The 22,382-nt window shown below is 37.6% G+C and overlaps 1 protein-coding gene across 3 annotated transcripts in view; it reads left to right on the top strand.

Annotated features, from left to right (window-relative positions):
* lmo7b (LIM domain 7b) overlaps positions 1-22,382 on the top strand; it is a 54,144-nt gene that overhangs the window by 7,018 nt on the left and 24,744 nt on the right. For 2 of the 3 annotated variants that reach the window (XM_079813448.1, XM_079813447.1), the window contains exons 3-11: positions 2,633-2,703; positions 2,829-2,898; positions 3,294-3,400; positions 5,463-5,493; positions 7,491-7,604; positions 9,679-9,877; positions 13,655-13,808; positions 21,275-21,304; positions 21,929-22,136. In XM_079813448.1, the coding sequence (XP_079669574.1) occupies positions 2,633-2,703; positions 2,829-2,898; positions 3,294-3,400; positions 5,463-5,493; positions 7,491-7,604; positions 9,679-9,877; positions 13,655-13,808; positions 21,275-21,304; positions 21,929-22,136 (984 nt within the window). Of the gene's footprint in view, positions 1-2,632; positions 2,704-2,828; positions 2,899-3,293; positions 3,401-5,462; positions 5,494-7,490; positions 7,605-9,678; positions 9,878-13,654; positions 13,809-17,078; positions 17,385-18,626; positions 18,933-21,274; positions 21,305-21,928; positions 22,137-22,382 lie in introns of all 3 variants that reach the window. The other variant, XM_079813449.1, reaches the window with a different exon arrangement.

The following is a 22,382-nucleotide window of genomic DNA, read 5'->3' as shown; positions in this document are numbered from 1 at the left end:
GTGTTTTCGTGAGCTTAACGAAAGTCACGACACAGACGCAGCAGTTTCAGATTTCATTCATCACGAAGAGCTGAGCAGAGCTGAGGTAACGTTAAGCGCCAGTCTGGCACGTTTTCAGATCGCATATGGAAGCTAAACTATCACAGGAATTCATTGAATAGTTGAAACACTCACTTTACTCTGCATTGCTCCGTTTTGATTGTCTGTGCGGCCGTCTGTGTCTTACATTCTGTGCGTGATTCCGTTCCCTATGGGCGGGTTGATAACATGCAGAACTAGCTCCTACTACTGGCAGTAGTCTTTAGCCTCTGGCCAAAAAATCCTCCGATGACGCAAAATTACGATATTCGCGTCTTCTGAGGATTTTTTCCAGAAATAAAAGGCATAATTCTCTCGTCTCGGGGATATGAGGGGGGGAAAGTACCATAATTTGAATATACTACCGGGTTTCTACTGATACAAAGCCTAATGCTAAATCACTAAAGTTATCCTTTAATGCTTCGTTATTTGGGAAGCTGAACAAGGTTATCGTTCCCTCACAACCAAAAACGCACTTCTTTAGTGACATTGTTGATTTCGTGGTCTAAAAACAAAATGACAGCATTGCCCGACAGCTTCTGTAACCCGAACAAAGCTTGTTGATGGATGTGCTCTTGCTCTCGCTCTGGTCGATGTGCGCACACGCTCATCAGGGAGAAGTGCCCATACAAGTAATTCCGCCCTTTATGAAGTCATACCGTGCTATACTCGAGAAAAAAAAAAAAAAACTTGTTTGAATCCTGAAGGAGTGTATTTGGCACATAAATAATCTGTCATACGTCCAACTTTTTTATTTTATTTATATTTTTTATTTTGGCAATGTTTAGCATGAGAATCCAACTCTTTAATAGTGTAAATAAGTCAGAATGCGTGAAATAGCATTAGACCCCCGCCTTTGACATATTGAGTGGCCCATAAGACTATCAAAACAGTTGCTAAATGAACATTTGCTGAAAAAGAAATCTGAGAAATCTCTAGCCTATAAATATTGCCTATATGTAGAAATTTACATTAGCCAAGATTTAAAACGGCTTTAAAAGTCAACTTCTGTTTTGGATAGTGTTAATGTATAGGCTACGTAACTTTATTATAATGTTTCCATGGATAGACTGTCCTAGAATATCATGCACTTCCTCCAACTAATCCAAAACTAACTTTTATTCACAGATTAGTAAAAAGCCCTCTTTGTTGTCTTTTTATCTGGCTCATGTCTTCACTGGTGATTTGAAAGCTCTGTGTTGTTCTTAAAAAGTATATTGATTTATATTGGATATTATATACTGCCTCTGCATGACATGAGGTCCTTATTTTCATTTAAAATAAAATGCTATATGCAGTATTTAACTTTTTCTTTCTAATTCCTATTCATTTGCTGCTTAGCATTTTAAGTCGATTATTAACATAAATAAGTGATTCAAGATCGATGCATCGAGAGAACAAGTAAATCGCTACACACCTTGTGTGTGTGTGTGTATACACACTATATTGCCAAAAGTTTTGGGACGCCTGCTTTCACATGCACATGAACTTTAATGACATCCTATTCTTAATCCATAGGGTTTAATGTGGAGTTGGGCCACCCTTTGCAGCTATAACAGCTTTAACTCTTCTGGGAAGACTTTCCACAAGGTTTAGGAGTGTGTTTATGGGAATTTTTGACCATTCTTCTAGAAGCACATTTGTGATTGTCAGGCACTGATGTTGGACGAGAACGCCAGGCTCACAGTCTCTGATTTAATTCATTCCAAAGGTGTTCTATCGGGTTGAGGTCAGGACTCTGTACAGGCCAGTCAAGTTCCTCCACACCAAACTCGCTCATCCATGTCTAACTGAGGGGCCAAGCCCAACCCCTGAAAAACAACCAAACTCCCCCCTCCACCAAACTTTACACTTGGCACAATGCTGTCAGGCAAGTGCCGTTCCCCTGGCAACCACCAAACCCTGACTCATCCATTGTATTGCCAGACAGAGAAGCATGATTGGTCACTCCAGAGAACACGTCTCCACTGCTTTAGAGTCCAATGGAGGTGTGCTTTGCATTGCACTTGGTGATATAATGCTTGGATGCAGCTGCTTGGCCATTGAAACACATTCCATGAAGCTTTCTATGTACTGTTCTTTTGCTAATCTGAAGCCCAGATGAAGTTTGGAGGTCTGTAGCTATTGACTCTGCAAAAAAGTTGGCCATTTCTGAGCACTGTGCACCTCAGCATGCACTGACCCCGCTCTGTGGTTTTACGTGGCCTACCTGAGTTGCTGTTGTCCCCAATTGCTTCCACATTGTTATAGCTAATACCACTAACAGTTGACCTTGGAATCTTTAGTAGTGCGGAAATTTCACGAATGGACTTATTACACAGGTGGCAACCTATCACGGTACCATGCTTGAATTCACTGAGCTCCTGACAGCGACCCATTCTTTCATAAATGTTTGTAGAAACTGTTTGCATGCCTAGGTGCTTGATTTTATACACCTGTGGCCACGTGGCCCAATACTTTTGGCAATATTGTGTGTGTGTGTGTGTGTGTGTGTTATGTACTGTATATAGTCCTAATTTGTGCCTGTGATCTGTTTGGGTTTTTTCCGTAACAGGAAGTGACCAAAAAGAGTTTTGAAAGCAAAACCTTTCAGATGGCTTTGCAGGATGGAGTCCTTCTGTGCGAGTAAGTGCTTTTTCTATGACTCTTTGAACATAACAATGGTTCATTTAGCCAAATTTACAAGGTTTTATTTAAAATCAGCAGCTTTATATTAATTTTATATTTTTATTTCTTCCATCGGTTTTCAGTCTTATCAACACACTGAAGCCAGGCATCATCAAACGAGTAAACAGGCTCTCCACCCCCATCGCAGGCTTGGTGAGCATATTTTAAATGGGATCAAATATAGATTCTATTTTTTAGATATAGAATTAAAATTTAGTCAATCATTTGGTCTCCAATGAAACGATAGTTTTTTTTCATCAAACAATTCAGGTATACTTGTCTAAACAAATGCAAATACATTTTCCCGTGAGTCCTGAGGATTCCATTTATAAATGCTGTGAATGTGTCGGACTGCACCTGACAACTGTGTCCTTTAGTTCCCACCCCTTTTCTGTTCAACTTGTACATCTCTTGTACTGGTCAATTCTCAGTGGAGCTTCATCATCCAAGCTTCCCTGCCTTGTACCATCTCAACTGCATTTTGTTTTTTACATTTGAGGATGACATTTACCATATAGCTGCAATAGTCAATGCTGGTCTCTCTTCAGGATAACGTGAATGTGTTTCTCAAGGCTTGTGAGAAACTAGGGCTCAATGAAGCACAGCTCTTCCATCCTGGAGACTTGCAAGATGTGTCCACGCGTGTGACTGTCAGGTGAGCAGAGAGAAGTGAAAGTGCAAATTTTCATTACTGGTTTGTTTTTGTTACGTTGCATTACAGTGTAAGACCTGTAACTGTTATTAACTGAGATGGCTGGATTCTGCCTTCTAATGTCTCTCTTGCATTATATTTGCATAACTAAACTATCCTTAAATATCTGATGCAAACCTAACTATCTGTATTTAAACTTCATTACTGCCAGAAAGAAGTAAGTCTTCCATGTGAATGCAGGAAGAGGGTTAATTTGAATAGTGTTTGCAGTATGATTACATTTCCATACCAAATGAAAGGCTGGATGAGTCCTGTAACACATTATCTGTCCAACATCAAACTCAAACAATGATACCTGACCAACCAACTAGACGCATGTTTTAGTCAAGCTACCTTATGAAAATGTTTTTTGATTCAATAATGACATTTAAATGGCAGAACATTGACTTTTTGCAAAAATGTACTGTCGTTCCAAACCCATAAAACGTTGGTTAATCTTTGAAGCACAAATGAAGAGATTATTAATGAAACCTGAGAGGTTTCGGTCCCTTCATTGAAAGTCCAGGTAACCACAACCTAAAAGATCCAAAAAGGTCATAAAGGCATCGTAAATCCAATTCATTTGGATCAACCAGTTTAATCTTGTGAAGAGGTATGATTGCTTTATAATATTAGCAGATTTAATTTAGACTTTTATTTACATCTAAACAATGAGCGGCTCACCGAACACATCACATTTGGTAAACACAATCTTAAAAATGTGTGAGTTTACCAAATGTGATTCGCTTTATGTACGTGTGATTATATGTGAATACAAAAATAACTAAAGTCTTATGGATTTGGAATGACATGAGGCTGAGTAAATTACATCATTTACATTTTTGGGTGATCTGTCCCTTTAAGAACAGGGCCAGAGAATCTCACTCTTGACATTTAAACATTGCAGCCAACATGCAATGATGTTCATAGCTTTTTACATTTAATTGAATTGGGATTGAGCTTATTGAAATGTGAAAGTGGTCTTTATATGACGGGTGGTTTGAAGGGGTTCAAAACTCATGTTCCATTTCTTTCACTGTTTTTTTTTGTCCTCTCTCTATAACAATGCTTTTGGACTCAAAGGCCTTCTATATGCGAGAAATATGGTTTTAGTTCACGTCTTGTTGTTTTTTTCAACATTTTAATTGAGATTTAGATTAGTGGGCACTGGCACCCAACCACTATCCCAATGCAAAAAGGTATTTTCAAAATCATACTGATTCTCCATTGAAGTATTTCCAATAACTAATTGAGCTGTAATAAACTCTTGAGCTGTATTTCATCACACAACCAAATTTTTTTAGGTCCTGACCCAACCCTAAACAATAAATCTTGTTGTCCACCCTGCTGAGAGCTTAATGTCCCCCCTGTTGGCCTTTTAGAGGGACGAGGGGCAAGAGAGGGTGGAGATGGGGCACAGTGACCTCTAAATTTAGCCCCATATGACTGACCCTTCAAACCAAATGCTATGGTGAAGCTATAGTGGATCTGACTGCTATTTTTAACTTGCATGCTTTCTCGCGGTCATGTTGTTTTAGGGCTTAATGAAATAACAGAAACACTTTCACTTAATAACCACAGATCAAGTGCTGTTTCTTATAGCTCGCCTGACTTATTTTTAAGATTACACGACACTGTGTAATGAGCGTTGGGTGTTTAAATGGATGCATTCCTCTGTAAATGGATGTTTGCTAGTCCATAGTGACAAACAGATGGCTCGCTTGTCCAGTGTCAGCATACTGTGGGAACAAGCATGTTCCACTGTCAGATAGGTTGTGGTTTCTTCTGAGCACTTGCTGATTGTCTTCATTGTACATAATGCTTATTGTAAATAAAACCAATGTACATGATTAATGACTTACTGTAAAGCTGATGTGGTATGTACTAGTTGAGGTCCATTTATAGCAGTGACTTAATTTTATTGGGTATGGGGTGGATTTAGTTGCTGGTACTGTTAGTGTAAGCTGGAACTGATCTGTGTGTCTGACAGTGAATGTTCATTACCTCTTTCTCTCCTTCTGCTTAGACGTGAAGAGACGAGCAGGAGACTGAAAAACGTAAGTTGTTTTTTTTTCTCCCGCTATTAAAAGCTTGGTATTAATCGCAAACGAATGACTTCTGAACTAACCAGTGAATCAAGTGTCTATGCATGGCTTGTGTTTGATGTGGACTGAATGTGGCCTTTGACTCTTTAGTTTGCATACCAAACAAGTTGATTTGTAATTTTATCTCATCGCAGTCTTCTGCTGAAGGTGTCAATGCGGTGTCATTTTAAAAGTGGACATTTAAAGCCACATGTACTGCTTTGCATGCACTGTATGGATTAAAGGGATAGTTCACCCCAAAAAAAGGAAAATTCTATCATTTACTTACCCTCATGTTGTTGCAACCCTGTATGAGTTTCTTTCTTCTGTTGAACTGTCAGTAATCAGACAGTTGATGGCACAAATTGACTTCCATAATAAGAAAAAAAATACTATAGAAGTCAATGTGTGCCATCTGGTTATTAACATTCTTCAAAATATCATCTTCTGTGTTCAACAGAAGAAATAAACTTTCAGGGTTGTAAAGATGACAACATTTTCTTTTCTGGGGTGAACGATCCCTTTAAGGACCTGACTCACATTTTGAAATATGAACAGTCTTCATTTAAAGGTGAACTATGTAGGATTTTTGCAGTAAAATATCCAGAAACCATTAGGCCAGTGTTATATATTTTGTTCAGTTGAGTACTTAGAATATCCCAAATGTTTCCAACTATTTGTAAATCGTGAGAAATTGCTATTTTAACCAAGGAACCGGGACGTGTGAGCTATGCGTGTGAGGGAGTCGCCTGTCGATTGCGTCATATCTGCGTCACCCTCGGTTTCCGGTTTTATTCAGTGAAACACTTTACTCTCACTGCAGAGTGAACAAGTGTCATTGCAGCCGCCGAGCGAACGTCATAACTTCCTTTTCAACACACTCCGATATATCTAATACGATAAACAGAGTTGCGTTACCTCATACTCATGACTGGAAAAGAGGAAGTGGCGCCGGCAACCGTGTCATAATAAAAGTCCCGCCGGCGACTATGCCATAATAACAGTCCTGCTCTTCAATCGCTCCTGCGGCCTTGCTCAGCTCCACAACACTCGGTCCTGCTCTGCTTCAGACTACAGTAATGTTAATAATCACATCCATGAACATGATTTCTGCCCGAGTCTTTTCCACCGGCTGTGAGGTGAAGACCACATGTCCCAAGATTCTGCGCTCAAAAGTGGCGTCATCAAACTACGCCTTTGTTTTGAACAGGCGACCTCTAGTGGACGGAAAAGTTACATAGTGTAGCTTTAAGTTGGAAAAGTTTTATTTTTACACCTTATATGGTTCTCATGTGCTTTATTGGATTGCTTTCATATACTCCCATAATTGTCTCATTTGGCTCTTCTGTGCGCTAATGATTGTTTCTGATTAATAATATTGGGGAAAGATAAGTGGTACATGACAATAATGCATGCAGGATATTTTAACTGGGATTTGATCTAGAGGTACCCATCTGCTATGCATCTTTATTTCATTGGTAATATATTATGCACAGACAGACATATTCAGATGTTAAAAAGGATCTTGTACACATTGATATTTGCTTTCTTATTTGATTCCTTATTAGAATAGTTCTAATGATCTTGGAGATCCAACAGGCGCTACAGAGCCCACTGTTGTCTTCATTGTCTTGTACATGTGCCACATTCCTACCCTGTTGCCACCCTGTGTTTGTGTGTGTGCGCAAATGGTCATAGTTTTCTAGATGAGAACAGAAATGAAACTGGGACACAGAAGCCATTCATGCCGCACGCAAGCACGCACAACACTGAATTCTCAGAGGCTTTGCTTTAGGGCTCGTAGCATGTCAAAACTAAAGTTATGAAATCTCTGAAAGAGATAGAAGCTAATATTTACGTTTTAGAAAAAGTTAACCCTCATCTTTGTTTTATATTATATTTTGTCCTTAATTGTCTGAAGTCTGTTTCCCTCCCCCTCTCTCGTTCTATTATACTTTTTCTACATACAGGTTTTGATCACTATATACTGGTTAGGGAGGAAGGCCCAGTCTGATCCATTTTACACTGGACCACAGTTGAACCTAAAAGCCTTTGAAGGTTTGCTGGGCATAGCATTATCTAAGGTATTTCTATTTACTTTTTTGCATATTTAATTTTTAATTTTCCTGTTTTCTTTTAAAGGAAGTGCAATGTAAGTTTGAGAGTTGTTGCATGAAATAAACTAGAAATGTACAGAGCCCCTAAAGTGACATGGTGAAGCCATGAAGGACAAAAAGGAGGAGATGGGAGGAAATATTGCTTGTCAATGCGTTTGTGTTCACGCGTAAAAAACAGAAATGTTTTGGGAGCGAACGCAAAGTTTCTCGGAGGAATGCAGAAGTTTTTTTGGGAGGGAAAACAAGGGTTTTGTGAGTGAACGGATCATTTTTCCAACCATTTCATTTTTTTTTTTACCATGTCTCACTAGGGGCTCCATAGAAATGTAAATGTAATGTTTTTGCTTTTTTTTCTCTCTCTCGTTCTTTTTGTTTTTATATTTTATTTACTTATAAAATATTTATAAACAAGAATGTAATATTTTAATTATAATTATGATTATTATCATTATTAATGCTGTCAATGATTAAAATTTGTAATGTAATTAATTACATCTTAATTCATTTAATCAAATTTGGCAGAGAAATTACCCCCCAAAGATAATTTAAAGACATTGTGTTAAAGGCATCAAAAAGTAGTTTTAAAAATACATATTTTATTTAATTCTACATAGAATTTATTGGACAAATGTTTAGGCTACAGGGGCCATTTTTTTTTTTTTTTTTTTCAGAAGCTGTATCTGAATTGGTTTTTATATATTTACTGACCAAACCAGTTTGGTTACCAACATTCTTCAAAATATCTTCCTTTATGTTCCACATAAGAGAGTCATACAGGTTTGAAACAACACAAGGGTGAATAAATGTAAATAAACAGAATATTCAGTTTTGGGCAAAATACCCCCAAAATTTTAAATGTATTTTTTTTAAATAAAATGATACTCTATATAAGAAACTAAAACTGCCAGTAGGTAGCGGTAAATGTGTAAATAAGTTGAGTCATTCATTCAATTCATTCAAATGGCTGATTCAGGAATGAAGTAAAGGTTTGTTCTACTTGAAGCGGCACAGCACAGACCAATCGGTGTATGACAAAGTACCGCGAGAGCAATTCAAAAGCTTACGGAGCCGCCTGCTCTATAATCGCCCTCGCTGTACTTTGAAGTCATACACCAATAAGTAGATCACACCTAATGGCTCTTTATGAATGGGCCATTGAATCATTGGTTGAACCGATTTATTCGCTCAACACGGATTTATTCAGAAACAAAACACCACTGTGTGTTTCTCGGAGATGCACAACAGTTCTGCTCTGGCTTTATAGGTAATATTTTCACGTTAAATTGACAGCCCTTATTATTATACAACATATTAATAAAATAAACTAGGATGGAAGTCTGAGAGTTCTTGTGCAAATGATAAATTGTCAATTTGATTTGTATATGGCTTAAAGGGATGGTTCACCCAAAAACGAAAATTTGATGTTTTTCTGCTTACCCCTAAGGCATCCAAGATGTAGGTGTCTTCGTTTCTTCAGTAGAACACAAATGAAGATTTTTAACTCCAACCGTTGCTGTGTGGCACTCATATAATGCTTGTCAATGGGGTCTAATTCTATTAGAGTAAAAAAAACATGGACAAACAACTTCAAATTAAACCCTGCTGCTCGTGACGACACATTGATGTCTTAAGACACGAAACGATCGGTTTCTGACGAAAGTGATTGCAGTCTGGAGAACTAAAGCGTTCGTCTGATATGAGGTGAAATTAATTGCATAAATACCGTTCGGTTTCTCTCAGAAACCGATCGTTTCGTGTCTTAAGACATCAATGTGTCGTCACGAGCCACAGGGTTTAATTTGAAGTTGTCTGTCCATCTTTTTTTTACTCTAATAGAATTCGATCCCATTGACAAGCATTATATGAGTGCCACACAGCAACGGTTGGAGTTAAAAAAATCCGCATTTCGCTTTGCTCAGTGTGTAGGTAATTTCTTCAGTCAGTGAAATGGAACTGGAACTCAAGTCTATTCACTACAACTCACTTATTTGCCTTTCCATCCTTCTCTGAAGTTTTCTGCTCTTTGTTCACCTTCTACCAGGCTCTGGAGGAGTCTGTGCAGTCCAAGTTGAGTGTGCGGGACAGTGGGTACGTGGAGGGCTGGTTTTCTGACAGGGAGGATCCGTTTAGTCTGAAGCAGTCAGGCTACAGGAGGGAGGACTCAGTCGAGAGCCTGGACTCAGTGGAGTCTCGCACACTCAGTGTGGCTTCAGACTTCACCCTCAGAGCCGGCAGCGAAGGTAAGACTGTGATGTATGTGTGTCTGTTTAATTAATTCTTTTTGCAATCGTTTTTTTGACCAACTTTATTGCGGATATGTAATTAATGAAATCTTTAGGGATATTTAATTATTACATTTGTGTAATGTCCATTTTAGTGTACTTGCATGCTCTTCACAGTGAGAACTTTGCAGTGGATAAAGGGCATGTTTACATGCACTGATTAATGTCATTCCGAATTAATCCAATCACGTTTCAGATTCTGAAAGTAAAGTTTATGCGCTAGATTTTTTTAAATAAAGAAAAAAAATTTTGTCAGCAAGGATGAATTCAATTGATCAAATGTGATAGTAAAGACTGTTACAAAAAATATTAAAATATTTTTTAAAAACTTTCTATTCAAAGAATCCTGAAATCAAACCTTTAACAGTTTCCACAAAAAATATTAAGTAGTAACTGTTTTCAACATTGATACTCAAGAAACCTTTCTTATTATCAAGTAAGCATATTAGAATGATTTCTGAAGGATCATGTGACACTGAAGACTGGATTAATGACTGCTGGAAATACAGCTTTGTCTTCACAGGAATAAATTACATTTGAAAGTATATTAAAATAGAAAAGTTATTTTAGATTGTAATATTTTTTTATGTATTTTGTATGTGTATGTATTTTGATCAAATAAATGCAGTCTTGGTAATCATAAAGGACTTATTTTAAAAACATTTAATAATCTTATCAACCCACAACTTTACACTGTAGTTTACATACCCTTAACGTTGCGATCTGATTAAAATGTATGTTTGCGTGGCCATTACATTGATTTCAAACTAAATTTCTCTGCATATGCAGTCCGTCAGCCAGAAGCGAAGAACGTGCGAGAATTTCACTGGAACTAGCTGCGATTTATCAAAAAAATTCAGACATACCATTTAGCAAAGTTTTTTGCAAATATTCAGTATCTTCTACTGACTATTTCATAAGATGTAAGTAAATGAATAAACGTGAACATTCGTATGAAATAAACGGTCACCATGACACTGTGAATTCAATTGAGAAAGTAGTTGGAGTCAGAGGTTTAGCATAGCTAATATTTTCATATTTAACAAATTATTTAAGATCTACACAATCAGTTTTAATCTGATCGGAATTTAATTTGGATCAAGCTAAACTGGATTGATGGAGGTGTTTACAGGAAGGCTTTTCAGTCCGAGCAATCTTTTTCAGTCTGGGCAATCAGGCCAATTATTAAAAGATTATTAGATTGCATGCAAATGTAGGCATGGTTTCTTTATCTCAAATGAGCAAAATCATCAAACATTTACTTCAGAACATGATGGTCCAAACAGTTGCTTAAATATCTCCAAGTTTTATCACCAAAATCACAATGTCTTGTTTACTTTGGGACTTCGATATTGCATCTCTCAAACACTTGCTAATGAAAGTTCAGTACCTAGACCCTTGTCCCTTCGCCCCATCCATTCACGTAAGTGTGAAATTCCTGATCGTTCCACACCCATTTGGTAACACGCAGAGCTTCTGCCAAATGAAGGCCGACGTGTGCCAGTTGAGAGACTGCATTACTGCATGGAAGGCTGTGGGGTGCTCTTGCACTGTCATGATGCTATAATGTCAGTTGATTGCAATAGCTGAGAAATTTCACAATTGATACCAATATCAGTTCCACAGCAAAAGTAATATGCTATTTAACACATTTTATTTAATGAATATTAACACATTAAATTAAGATGGTGCCATCATAGCCTGCAAGTGTTTCTCAAATAAGTAAACAGTGAGTAATAAAATAAAGAATAACAAAACAGAGAATCAAATTAAGATATTTTTCATCTAACAGAAGAAACAAGCTTAAGTAAACGTTCGGAAAGTTAAATAAAAACATGATCAAATGTTAAAGAGGTCATTAACTGCATTACAAGTTTTTTTTTTTTTATTGTTCCCTGAGGTCCAGTTATGTAAGATTTGTATATCAAAATCAGTTGTAAATCGCCATTTATTTCTAAAATTTCTTCCCGGTCTTTGACCCTTTGGTTTGAACTGTTTATAGGGCTGTGTCTAGATTTCAATGCAAATGCCCACTGCTAGGATTGGGTGATCTTTGCATATGAAAATGTATGAATCAATTAGGGGTGGTCGATATATCGGTAGACACTATTAACTGGTAGAAATGTGTAAACTGGTAGAGATTTTGGACTATTGTCTAAATATGATGTTGCTGTGCGGTGACGAAATCTTACCCTTTGCATGCATTTTTAAGCATTGCAGTTTAAAAACAAGTGATTTTAAACCTTTGAAGCGATGTAAGCCACGAAAGACAACTGATTTTGCTATATGTGCACTTTGTCATAGATATGGTTTCGGAGTGTATATATATATTTTTTGTTGGTTGTGGATGTCCCAATTGGGATACAGGGTGTGCAAAAATAGGCACGTGATATTAGAATATCGATATATTAATTAATATGCCACTGAATCGAATCAAATCGCAATAATATGCATCTCTGAATTTTTTCAGGTATGGTCAAATATCGTATCGCTGGCTATTACACTTTCTGTGATAGTCAGTGTTACCGGTATTACCTGGTGTTCAGCCGGTTCAACACCGGTTACATCGCTTAAAAAACGAATGTGTGCTCAATTCTGAGCCGAATGAGTCGCAGCACAGGTGAAGCTAGAGTCAGATTTCACCTCACTTTGCCCATTTCGTCTCACTCTTGACTGACAAGACCATGGCGGAAGATTTGTTTTCAAAGTGAACTGTAAAAGCACATATTTACGCAAATTTATCTTTGCACTGTTTTGTTGTGTTTTTCATTAAGAATAATAATGAACCCACCATGCTGCCCCATAATTGCCGCTAATTCGAAGTGAAAGTAAAATGCGCACGGTTGCTCACACGAAGGCATTCATTATGGCTCCGCATCCATAGGAATTAATTGAAAATGCTCGCTCTGCTCTGTGCTAGTGGACACGCACTGTAAGCGATTTAAAGGTGCAGTGTGTAATATTTATGAGGATCTATTGACAGAAATGCAATATAATATACATAACTATGTCTTCAGTGGTGTAATAAAGACCTTACATAATGAACCGTTATGTTTTTATTACCCTAGAATGAGCCATTTCTATCTACATACACACACACACCCTTAAAGTGAAGTCACCAATTTGCGCCGTCATGTTTCTACAGTAGCCCTAAACGGACAAACTTCTCTACAGAGTGCTAGTCACTCTCTGCTCTCTCCGACAACGCCATTTTTGTCCTGTGTAGCCCGTAGCTTCTCTATGTGCTTCGAAAGGGAGGGATGAGCGGTGGATGATTGCATTTCACAACCTCACCGCTAGATGCCTCAAAAATTTACACAGTGCACCTTTAAAAGTGAGGTGGGAAAAGAGGGAAAAATGTAAACGTCCAATGTTGTCACATGTCGATTAACCAGTGGGAAAGTCACATCACTACTGGCTATTATAGTTGTATTATAATGAATTGTCCGATTTACACCTATGTAATAATCTCTCATACGTTTAAGTTTAATTTTGTTAAACGTAACAACATGTGGTCTTTTCAGGCTTTTACATTAAGACCTTATGCCCAGATTCACTATTTTGCCAAAATGTGTTTTGCCTTTATACATTTATACGCAGAGCATGCGCACAATTATGTGAGTGTTTGAGTACCAAAATGAGTCATACCTTGGTACAAGTCTTTCCACAGCATCCCAGTTGACTGTTGATCTTGTTTGTTTATTCCTTTTCTCTCACACTCTTGTCTTCACCCAGGTTGCTGTAGTGACGCAGAAGCGGAACATTGCTTCAGGATGGCAGAAGGCAGTAAAAGTGATGCCCCCATCAGAGTTCATGGCCCGTCTGTCCTGAGGAAGAAAAGGCAGGAATACAAGCTGGGAGACAGGAGTTATGCAGGCCACCTCACTAGGTATGATGCTCTATTCTGGCTCACTTCGCTTCAGAAACTGACTCTGCATAAAAATGTTGGATGACAACTTTTGCTAAGCTTATAACAGATATTCAGCAGGGTGTCTAAGGGTGTGAACCTACACTGGTCTCACGGTTCGATTACGATTATCATGCCATCGATTCGGTTCAAATCGATATCACGATGCATCACAATGCATCACAATGCATTGACGATGCACTGCATCCTCATGTATAACATTTTGTCAGTCAGTTATATGAACTGAACCTTTAATTTGACCTGCTCAAAGAAAACACGCTTCTTGAATGTATCAAACATCAAACAAAACTCAAGTCTGGGCAAAGAAGACAACAGGAGCGTTTAGAACAAATTCACAATATACTAAAAGCCACTTCAGGAGGTGGTCTGGGCCGCATTACACTGAAAGCTAAAGTCTAAATGCATTTAGTTGTTGAAACATTTTACTCCCAATAATGCTAAAAAATAAATGTGTGGGAGTGTTATGGGCTATATGACATGTTATCAGTGGTGGAAAGAGTACTGAAAAAGCATTCTCAAGTAAAAGTACTGTTACTTGTCAAAAAATGTAGTGCTAGTAGAGTAAAAGTGCTTGTCCTAAATACTATTCAAAGTAGGAGTAAAAAGTAGCCCTTTTAAAAGTACTCAAGAGTAGTGAGTATTATGCTATTAATGTTCTTCCACCTTATACCCTGCAAATAAAAAATGTAGCTTACTCTTTTATGGATGATTCTCAGTAAGAACAAAAACATGAGATTACCAACAGTATTTCAGTATTTCAATATTTCTCCAAGTTTTATTTTTGACTGCTAGCACAAAAAATACAGCCATGTAATATTTGAGAAAGCAACCAATAATCTGGTAACATGTATGACAACCATTCTGTAGAGGTTTTCTTGCGGTTAATTAAAAAAGGTTGCAAAGCGTTGTACATTAACAATTTTATGTTCTTAGAGTTCTTAGAGTACGTTTAGAGTTCTTTCTTTTCAAGACGCATTCATTGTACTGCTTTAAATTCAATGGATGCTTTCTCTGTAAAAAGAATACACTTCAGAAATCATACTCAAGTAACTCACAATTTTCACCCCTGATTATTTTTGCATGCAATTAAAAAAAATAAACCTGATTTAAATATAAATCTGATGTTTTATGTAAGTTATTTGATATATACATGGACAAAATTTAAATCGCCATGTGAGAACACGTATAAAATATGCACTTCAATAAGCTGACAGAAAGCAGGTTAATGCGTTTACATGCTGAGCGAAATCGATGTAAGGGACAAATATCTAGCAGTGACGATCGGTTAATGCCTAATGCACTTGGAAACACTTCATTTAGCTTGATTGTTTGCCAGGCTTCAAGCAGATGGCACCGCAAGCTCGTGCGGCACTAACAGAATACGTACCATTTGTGCGTGTATTAGAAAATGTAATATTCTGCAGTCAATGTTTAGTAATTGTTTAAGGCAATTTCACGATTTCAGTCATCATACAGTAAACAGCAACAACCCCCTTTCATAAAGCGCGCATGGCTCTCACTCTAGGCTGGTCGCTATCATGGTTGATTTGACGGGAGTCACACGCGTGATGCATGGAGTCACAGGACTGATTATTATTATTCGTTATACTTAGCCAATCACGTTGACAGGAAAAAAATTAACAATGTAGCGACGGCAGGTTTAGGGAAAATAGCGCAGTAAAAGTACCGATACAGCACTTAAAATGTAGTCAAGTAAATGTATAGTGTTTTTAAACTACTTAATAAAGTACAATTCGTGAGGAAAAACTTCTCAACTACAGTAACGAGAGTATTTGTAATTCGTTACTTTACACCACTGCATGTTATAGCCAGATATGACAGCGCTACTGAAGCACGCATCGCCGCAGACGAGCAGCTGCGTATCTCTTCATCAAGCCAGCGCACAAACTACTGCAAATAAAACCGAAAGCAAGTCGCAGGTGCTCAACATACAATCATATTCATTAAAAGTAAAGAAACCGAATGATCTTAGTGCTGTTGCCACGCTCTCTCCTATTGCGGTCTTTGATTTTTAAATTAGCTGATGATTAATAAAATGCAGCTCATATCTGTTGCGGTCTTTGATTTTTAAATTAGCTGATGATTAATAAAATGCAGCTCATATCTGTTGTTTTCGGTGACGTTAACTCCATTAAATCTGCGTGTAGTGTGGGAATTGGAGATCGGATTTATATCAGTTTTGCGGAGATGCATTTATGTGACCAAATGTAAATGAAATCGTTTTGATAAATCAGATAGATATCTGATCTGTAAAAACACATGAAGTGACCAGGTGTAAACAGGCCCCCAACTCTAACGTTGATATAATTTGATCCATTTTTGGCTGAGCTGGGTCCACCTTGGCACTGACAGGCGTTAACAGCTCACGATGAAAAAGGCTGACGTGGTTTCTCAAGTTAGTGGTATCAGGGGTGTAGCACAAAATCCTGGGCCCTATGCATAGGCAGTCCTGATGGGCCCCCATGTTCCATGTTAAAATATATTCCAGACTTTTCAAAGGGCCCTCTCCCTAGACGGGGCCCTGGGTAGTCAGGTCCACTTTTCCCCCCACTACCACGCCCATGAGTGGTATTATTACCCCATGCACATTTTTTTATTTGTGTGTGACATGATTTACACATAGCAAGTGTCTTCTCTAGGTCGTGCTTACCAGGTTGTTCATAAAAGCCAAAATGTGCCCAGATGTCTGCTTTTAAAGTAGTTGGAGCATTTTAATTACTCGCACTCGCGTCTCGCCTCCCTCTGCCTTTGTATGCTACCGCGACAACGCACGTACTTGACAAATGATGGCAAAAAAGCGCCAGTACATTTATAGTCTAGTACGGTTATGGTAAACCATGAATTTCGACACCTAAGATTAAATTCTGTAAAGAATCTTAAATATATTACATTATTAATATTTTTTTGAATCACAAATTGTTTGTTTGAGTGTTGATTTCAATTTTCAACTGCGTTTCTCAGAAATCACTTTCTGCACCTTTAAAATTAATCCTTGAATTTCACATTTCTCTCCATAGAAATGTACAGTATATACTCTGTTTTGAGGTCATGCAGGTTTGATATAATAATAGTTAAAACGTATATAATAATATTGTGAATATAAAATAGTCTTTTCTTCAGTTCATTGTTGATGTAAAAGGTTTTGGCTATAGCAAGCCTTTGTACTTGAGGTGGTTTTCTTAGTTTCTCCACCTCATGTTTTGGCTCTAGCGAAAGTGGGAGGGGCTTAGGCCACAACCTCCCACCTGCTTCTGCCTTCCTCCAATGGGCAAGCAGTTACCAGAGTGACAGTGACTCTGAAACGGACCACCCTGAACCAGACCTTGAGCAGGATGACCTAGCAAGTCGCAGATTTCGCTCCGTAACCTCTGTGGCCCCCGTGAACTTTGCAATCCCTTCAAAGCCCCCGGGCCCCAGAGTGGCCTCTATGGTTACCCCAAGTGCTAGGAAGTCATGGCTCACCATGTCAGATGCCTCACGGCTGGCTGCAGTGCCACCACAGAGATCAAACCAGAGGTCAGAGTTTAGAGCGTGTTTCGTATATACACTGTGTCTGCCGTGGTGCCCTAATATTTGTGCTTCTGTACATCCAACTGGTCCTAACTACTTTGTTTTGCTCATCAAAAGCATATACTGTATGTCTTGATTGCGACTAAATAAGCTTATTAATTTAGAAGGTGTGCTTAGTTTTTCCCCAAAGTCGTGTTCTACTCTGGTGGAGCTTATTTGCGAGTGCTATTGCTTGGCCTGATCCTTCGATTTCAAAAATCATGTTGGCATTGAGTGGGTCTTCACTAATTAGCTGTTCATTCATCTCACTACCAGAACTAATTGTTTGACTTTGCTGTGCATTCCACTAACTAGCACTAAAAACAAGAGTGGTTAACAGTTCTGAGGCCTGTTGCACAAATCTGGTTTCAGTTGCTAGTGCTACACAGGTCATTTCGAGGAAACTCTGGTTTTTCGGGCTCAAGAAGGTGGATTTGTTTCATCGCCATGGCAATTTACACTACACCGCTAACCTGTTCCTCAGCAGGTTTTATTCTGAGTTCGTGATCGCAGACCAAAACTGAACCAATCAGCTGTGAGTAAAGTTACATATAGTATCTGATGTATTATAGCCACTCCCCCTGTATCTCTGTATTTGCTTCAAATTAAAGTTCATAGTGTAAAAAAATGTAGAGACAAACTTGGCCATCTTTTGCCTCCTAATAACTTATTATATATTTTATATTATATGTTATGAAATGTTATATTATATGAAATTGATAAATATATGCATATAATTACAAACTCTAATATATAAAGCTTTTCAAATGACTAAGCTTACTTGTTTTCTTTTGGCCTTCTCATATTTTCACTGCAGCAGCAGTGCTTATTCTTGCCTTGTAAATGCGTTTTAAATTCATGATATTTTTTTTTCATAACGATCTCTTGATCTTTAGCTGAGAAGTGACTTGCGCCGAAGTGTGAGAAGTGAATAAAACTGTTCCGTGTGATTTAACTCGTGTACACAGCCAATCACAAACTCAAGATCAAACCTGAGTTGACAGAGAACATTTATACCGAGTGTTGTGAGCCCGCTGAACCTGATCTAAACCAGGTTGTATGGTTTTGTCAACTCTAAACCTACTCTGAAAATCAGAGTTTCTTCAGCTAGCTTCATGCAACAAGACACTTGCACGTGTGTCCATGCATGTGCTTCTTGGATACATTTTTGCTCTCGTCTCTTATGGATGGCTCTTTCTTGGGAAGCAGTGTGTCCTCCATTCCTTCTGAAAATGGACCGCCAGAATGTGAATCTGCTACTTTGGAGGAAGAGTTTCTTCAGCGATCCCTGAACAATGGCATGAGTGACTCTGATGAGGAGAGAGGTAATGCCGATCCAGTGCTGGACGATCTTTACGCACGTCGGGTGCTCATCTCCGAGCATCAGACCTCCAGCAATGCTGATTCAGACAAGTTCATGCCCAAATATTGGACCCCTGAGGAAGATCTACATGTCAAAAATATCAGGCTAGGGTCCCAGCGCAGGCCATGGTATAAGAAGATGCAGGGCTTCAGGTTTGTCTTTATAATAGAGAGAAAGAGGGGCTTTTTATAGAGCTTTATATAAAGGACCAGTTCGGAAAACTGGAAAAGAATACCAAATAACTTTTTTCAAAGATCAAAATTACACATTTTTATAGATGTACTCTAGTTAGTGCCTGAAATGAAATGTATAAAATATTACAATTGCTGTTCAATACAAAATGTGATCACATGCTTGTTTTCCAAATAATTTTTTTCTTCACGATTTCCATGTCTCAACCCCTTAATAGAGCCACTGTTTCAAAATAGCAACCCTTGTTTTTCAGTAAATATTGGTTAAAAAGTACATAATAGCAGCTTACATAAATGAAATGTTTTGCTGACTATTCTGGATCAGATTGATCAATTTTTAGAAAATTTACCGTACATTTTTGCCTTAATTCCCAACGCTTGTTATTGAAGAAAAAAAAAAAAAACTGGCAACACTTTACAATAAGGTTTCATTAGTTAACGTTAGTAAATGCATTAACTAACACAAACTAACCATGAGCAATACATTTGTTAATGTATTTGTTCATCTTTGTTAAAGTTAGTTAATATAAATCCAGCTGTCCATGGTTTGTTCATGTTAGTTCACAGTGCATTAACTAATGTTAACAAGATTTTAATAACGTATTAGTAAATGTTGAAATTAACATTAACGAAGATAAATAAATGCTTTATAAGTGCAGTTCATTATTAGTTAATGTTAACTAATGTAGTTAACTAATGTTAACTAATGAAACCTTATTGTAAAGTGTTACCAAAAAACTTTAATGTTACTGATTTTTCTTCTCAAAATTTACCCTATAACAAAATAAGCTGTGTGTGTGTATGTATGACGACCCTAAACTTATATGACAATCTTATGGTCTTTCTTTTTGTTGTATTTAAAATGTGCCTGTCTTTTCCCCTTTCTTCTGCTTTGCTTTCTCCTTTGTTTTCTCACTCTCTCTGTCTCTTCTTTCTATAGCCGAAAGATGTCTGGTTCCTCTGAGGACGACTCTGATTTTGACATCACTCCTTGGCTAGCTGCACCTGCTCCAAACTTTTCTCATGATCCCAAATCTCCCCACACCTTTTGAAACTTTCTTACCATTTTTTTTTCTTGTGCAGTAGTGCATTGGATAATTCATTCAAGCATATATATTTGGAGAAGGATATTGTAATACTAATTAAATGCAGGTAATGTTTGTATTAAAATAATGTAATATTGAAAGCTTTGCTTAATTTTGGCAAAACATTGGTTTGCAATATTGATGCAGCAAAGTTTTGGCAAGTACAAACAATTTATACAGCAGATACTATGTATGTTTGCATCAAAACTTTGCTTCCTTTTTAATGAAGCTTGATTTTAAGCATAATGTAGCAGTTGTGGCCATCTTGAGATTGTAGCAAACTGTAGCTATTTTGGTAACGGCGTCATTTCAGTGTTAGACTCCCCCATTTATAGGTTAACTCATTTATTTATAGCTGTGAGATGACTTGGCCAATGTTGTGTATGATTATTGTGAAAATGACCTGAGCAGATCCACTTCAAGGTTGTCCATCTTGCACATTCATATAGAATAACAGTGCCAAAGAGTGCAAGCACACGTCCTCTGTGAACCGTTCCTAAGACTGCATTTGTGCTGTAGCTCATATAAGACCCAACTAAAATAAAACCTAGAACACAGTGAAACAGTTAGCGATTGTTTTGCTGTGGTTTGCATTTTAAATCAAGGCCTTTAAACTAAAGATCTCCAATACGTCTGGTGCCGTTCCTTGCAAGTTACTTGCTGAATTAGTCTTACAGAAGATAGTTTTACGATTTTTTTTATTTACTGTTGCAAATTCTGTTTATGCAGTCACGACAACCGAAATTAGCATTTTTCATACACTTGAATGTTTTTTTTGTGACTTTCTGACATGTTAAAGTCTGAAGTCAAGCAACTTCCACTGAACTGTCAAATCAACTTGTTAAATTTTGTGGGCCAATAAAAACCCTCCAGCTCAGTAACGCGTCAATCGTGTGAATTTTTTTTTTTTTTTTTTTGGCAACTTTTCTCTGCACACTTATTTGCATTCGCTTTTGTATAGTATATACTTTTACATTTAATGGAATAGTTCACTCTAAAACATTTGAAAGCCTGTCTCTATTCAGTGTAATTGCATGTAAAACAGAAACGCGTACATATGTGGAAATTTGGTGTCCCAGGTTTTTTTTGAACAACGTGGGTGGGTAAATTAAATTAAATTTGTTTGTGAACTATTGTTTTTATGTGATCCTCCCAAAATCTGTATCCATCTGTACTGTAAAGAGGAATTTACAATCAAATATTTCCGTGGTTTCCCAGATTTCCCATGAGACACTCTCGGTACACTGGGTGAGTTCAGCATTTTTAATGTTGCTTCAGTGGTGGCCTTGTCATCTTGCTAGCAAACGCCGGATACCTTTTGCATTTGTGTTTTCATTATGCAAGCTGCTTTTTTCCCTGTTTAAATGTGTGCTTTTTTATATACAAGGGACTTGTCCTTCAAGTAAGTTGATCATTACACAACATTTTAGAAAGTGCTGCATGCTATATAGCAGTGTCATGCTTGTCTTCTGCAGTACATAAGCTTATCATTGTTTTATGGTATAAGCTTTAATGCATATGCTATATATTATATCATATTATACTAATATTATTTTCCCTTCATTGTTGGGTCTATGTGAACTGTGAAGCAAATGGGGACTATATATACAGTATATACAGTATCTTATGCATATAACACATCTTAGTTTTGTATGCGAGTTTCTGCTTAGTTTATCTCTTTATTTACTTTATGCTGCTAATGACTGTCTTTGACACAGCTTGAATGGAGACACGGTACTTGTATCAGGTCTTATTTAACCTCTAGATGTCAGTATAACCCAATTATACTTCTGTAAAAGCCAACATTGCAACATTTTGGTCTTTTGAATCGAGATAATAATTGAAATGACCTTGTCCATCTCCACTCAACAGAAGCAAATCCATGGGTGACATCACATTGGAGCCCATACCCCAGGAATCTGACAACTGCTCTAGCTTTGACCCACAAGGGTCACGCCACGTCCACCCGAGGTCTGTTGGAGAGCTGACCCTTGAACCCTCTGCCATACAGAGAGTTCGGCAAGAGGAGTTAGAGAACATCCGGGCCAGAATGAAGGAAAGTGAGGCCAAGTGGCACGACGTGAGTGATGGTTATTTGAGTAACACATTCTATGTCACAGTGGTGGAGCTACTGAACATGCAGATTATAACAGTCATTGTTCTAAACTTCTCTGAATGACTTTTTTTTTTGCTGAACACAAAATAAGATATTTTGAAGAATATTGATAACCAAACAGTTTTGGTTAGTATTGACTTTCAATACTTTTTCTCAAAATATCTTTTATTTCCACAGAAGAATGCAAGTCACACAGGTTTGAAACGACAT

This window comes from Gobio gobio (assembly GCF_949357685.1).
Source record: "Gobio gobio genome assembly, chromosome: 3".
Lineage (NCBI taxonomy): Eukaryota > Metazoa > Chordata > Actinopteri > Cypriniformes > Gobionidae > Gobio > Gobio gobio.
Note: the sequence above shows the minus strand (reverse complement) of the source record. Positions and strands in the feature narration are given on the sequence as shown.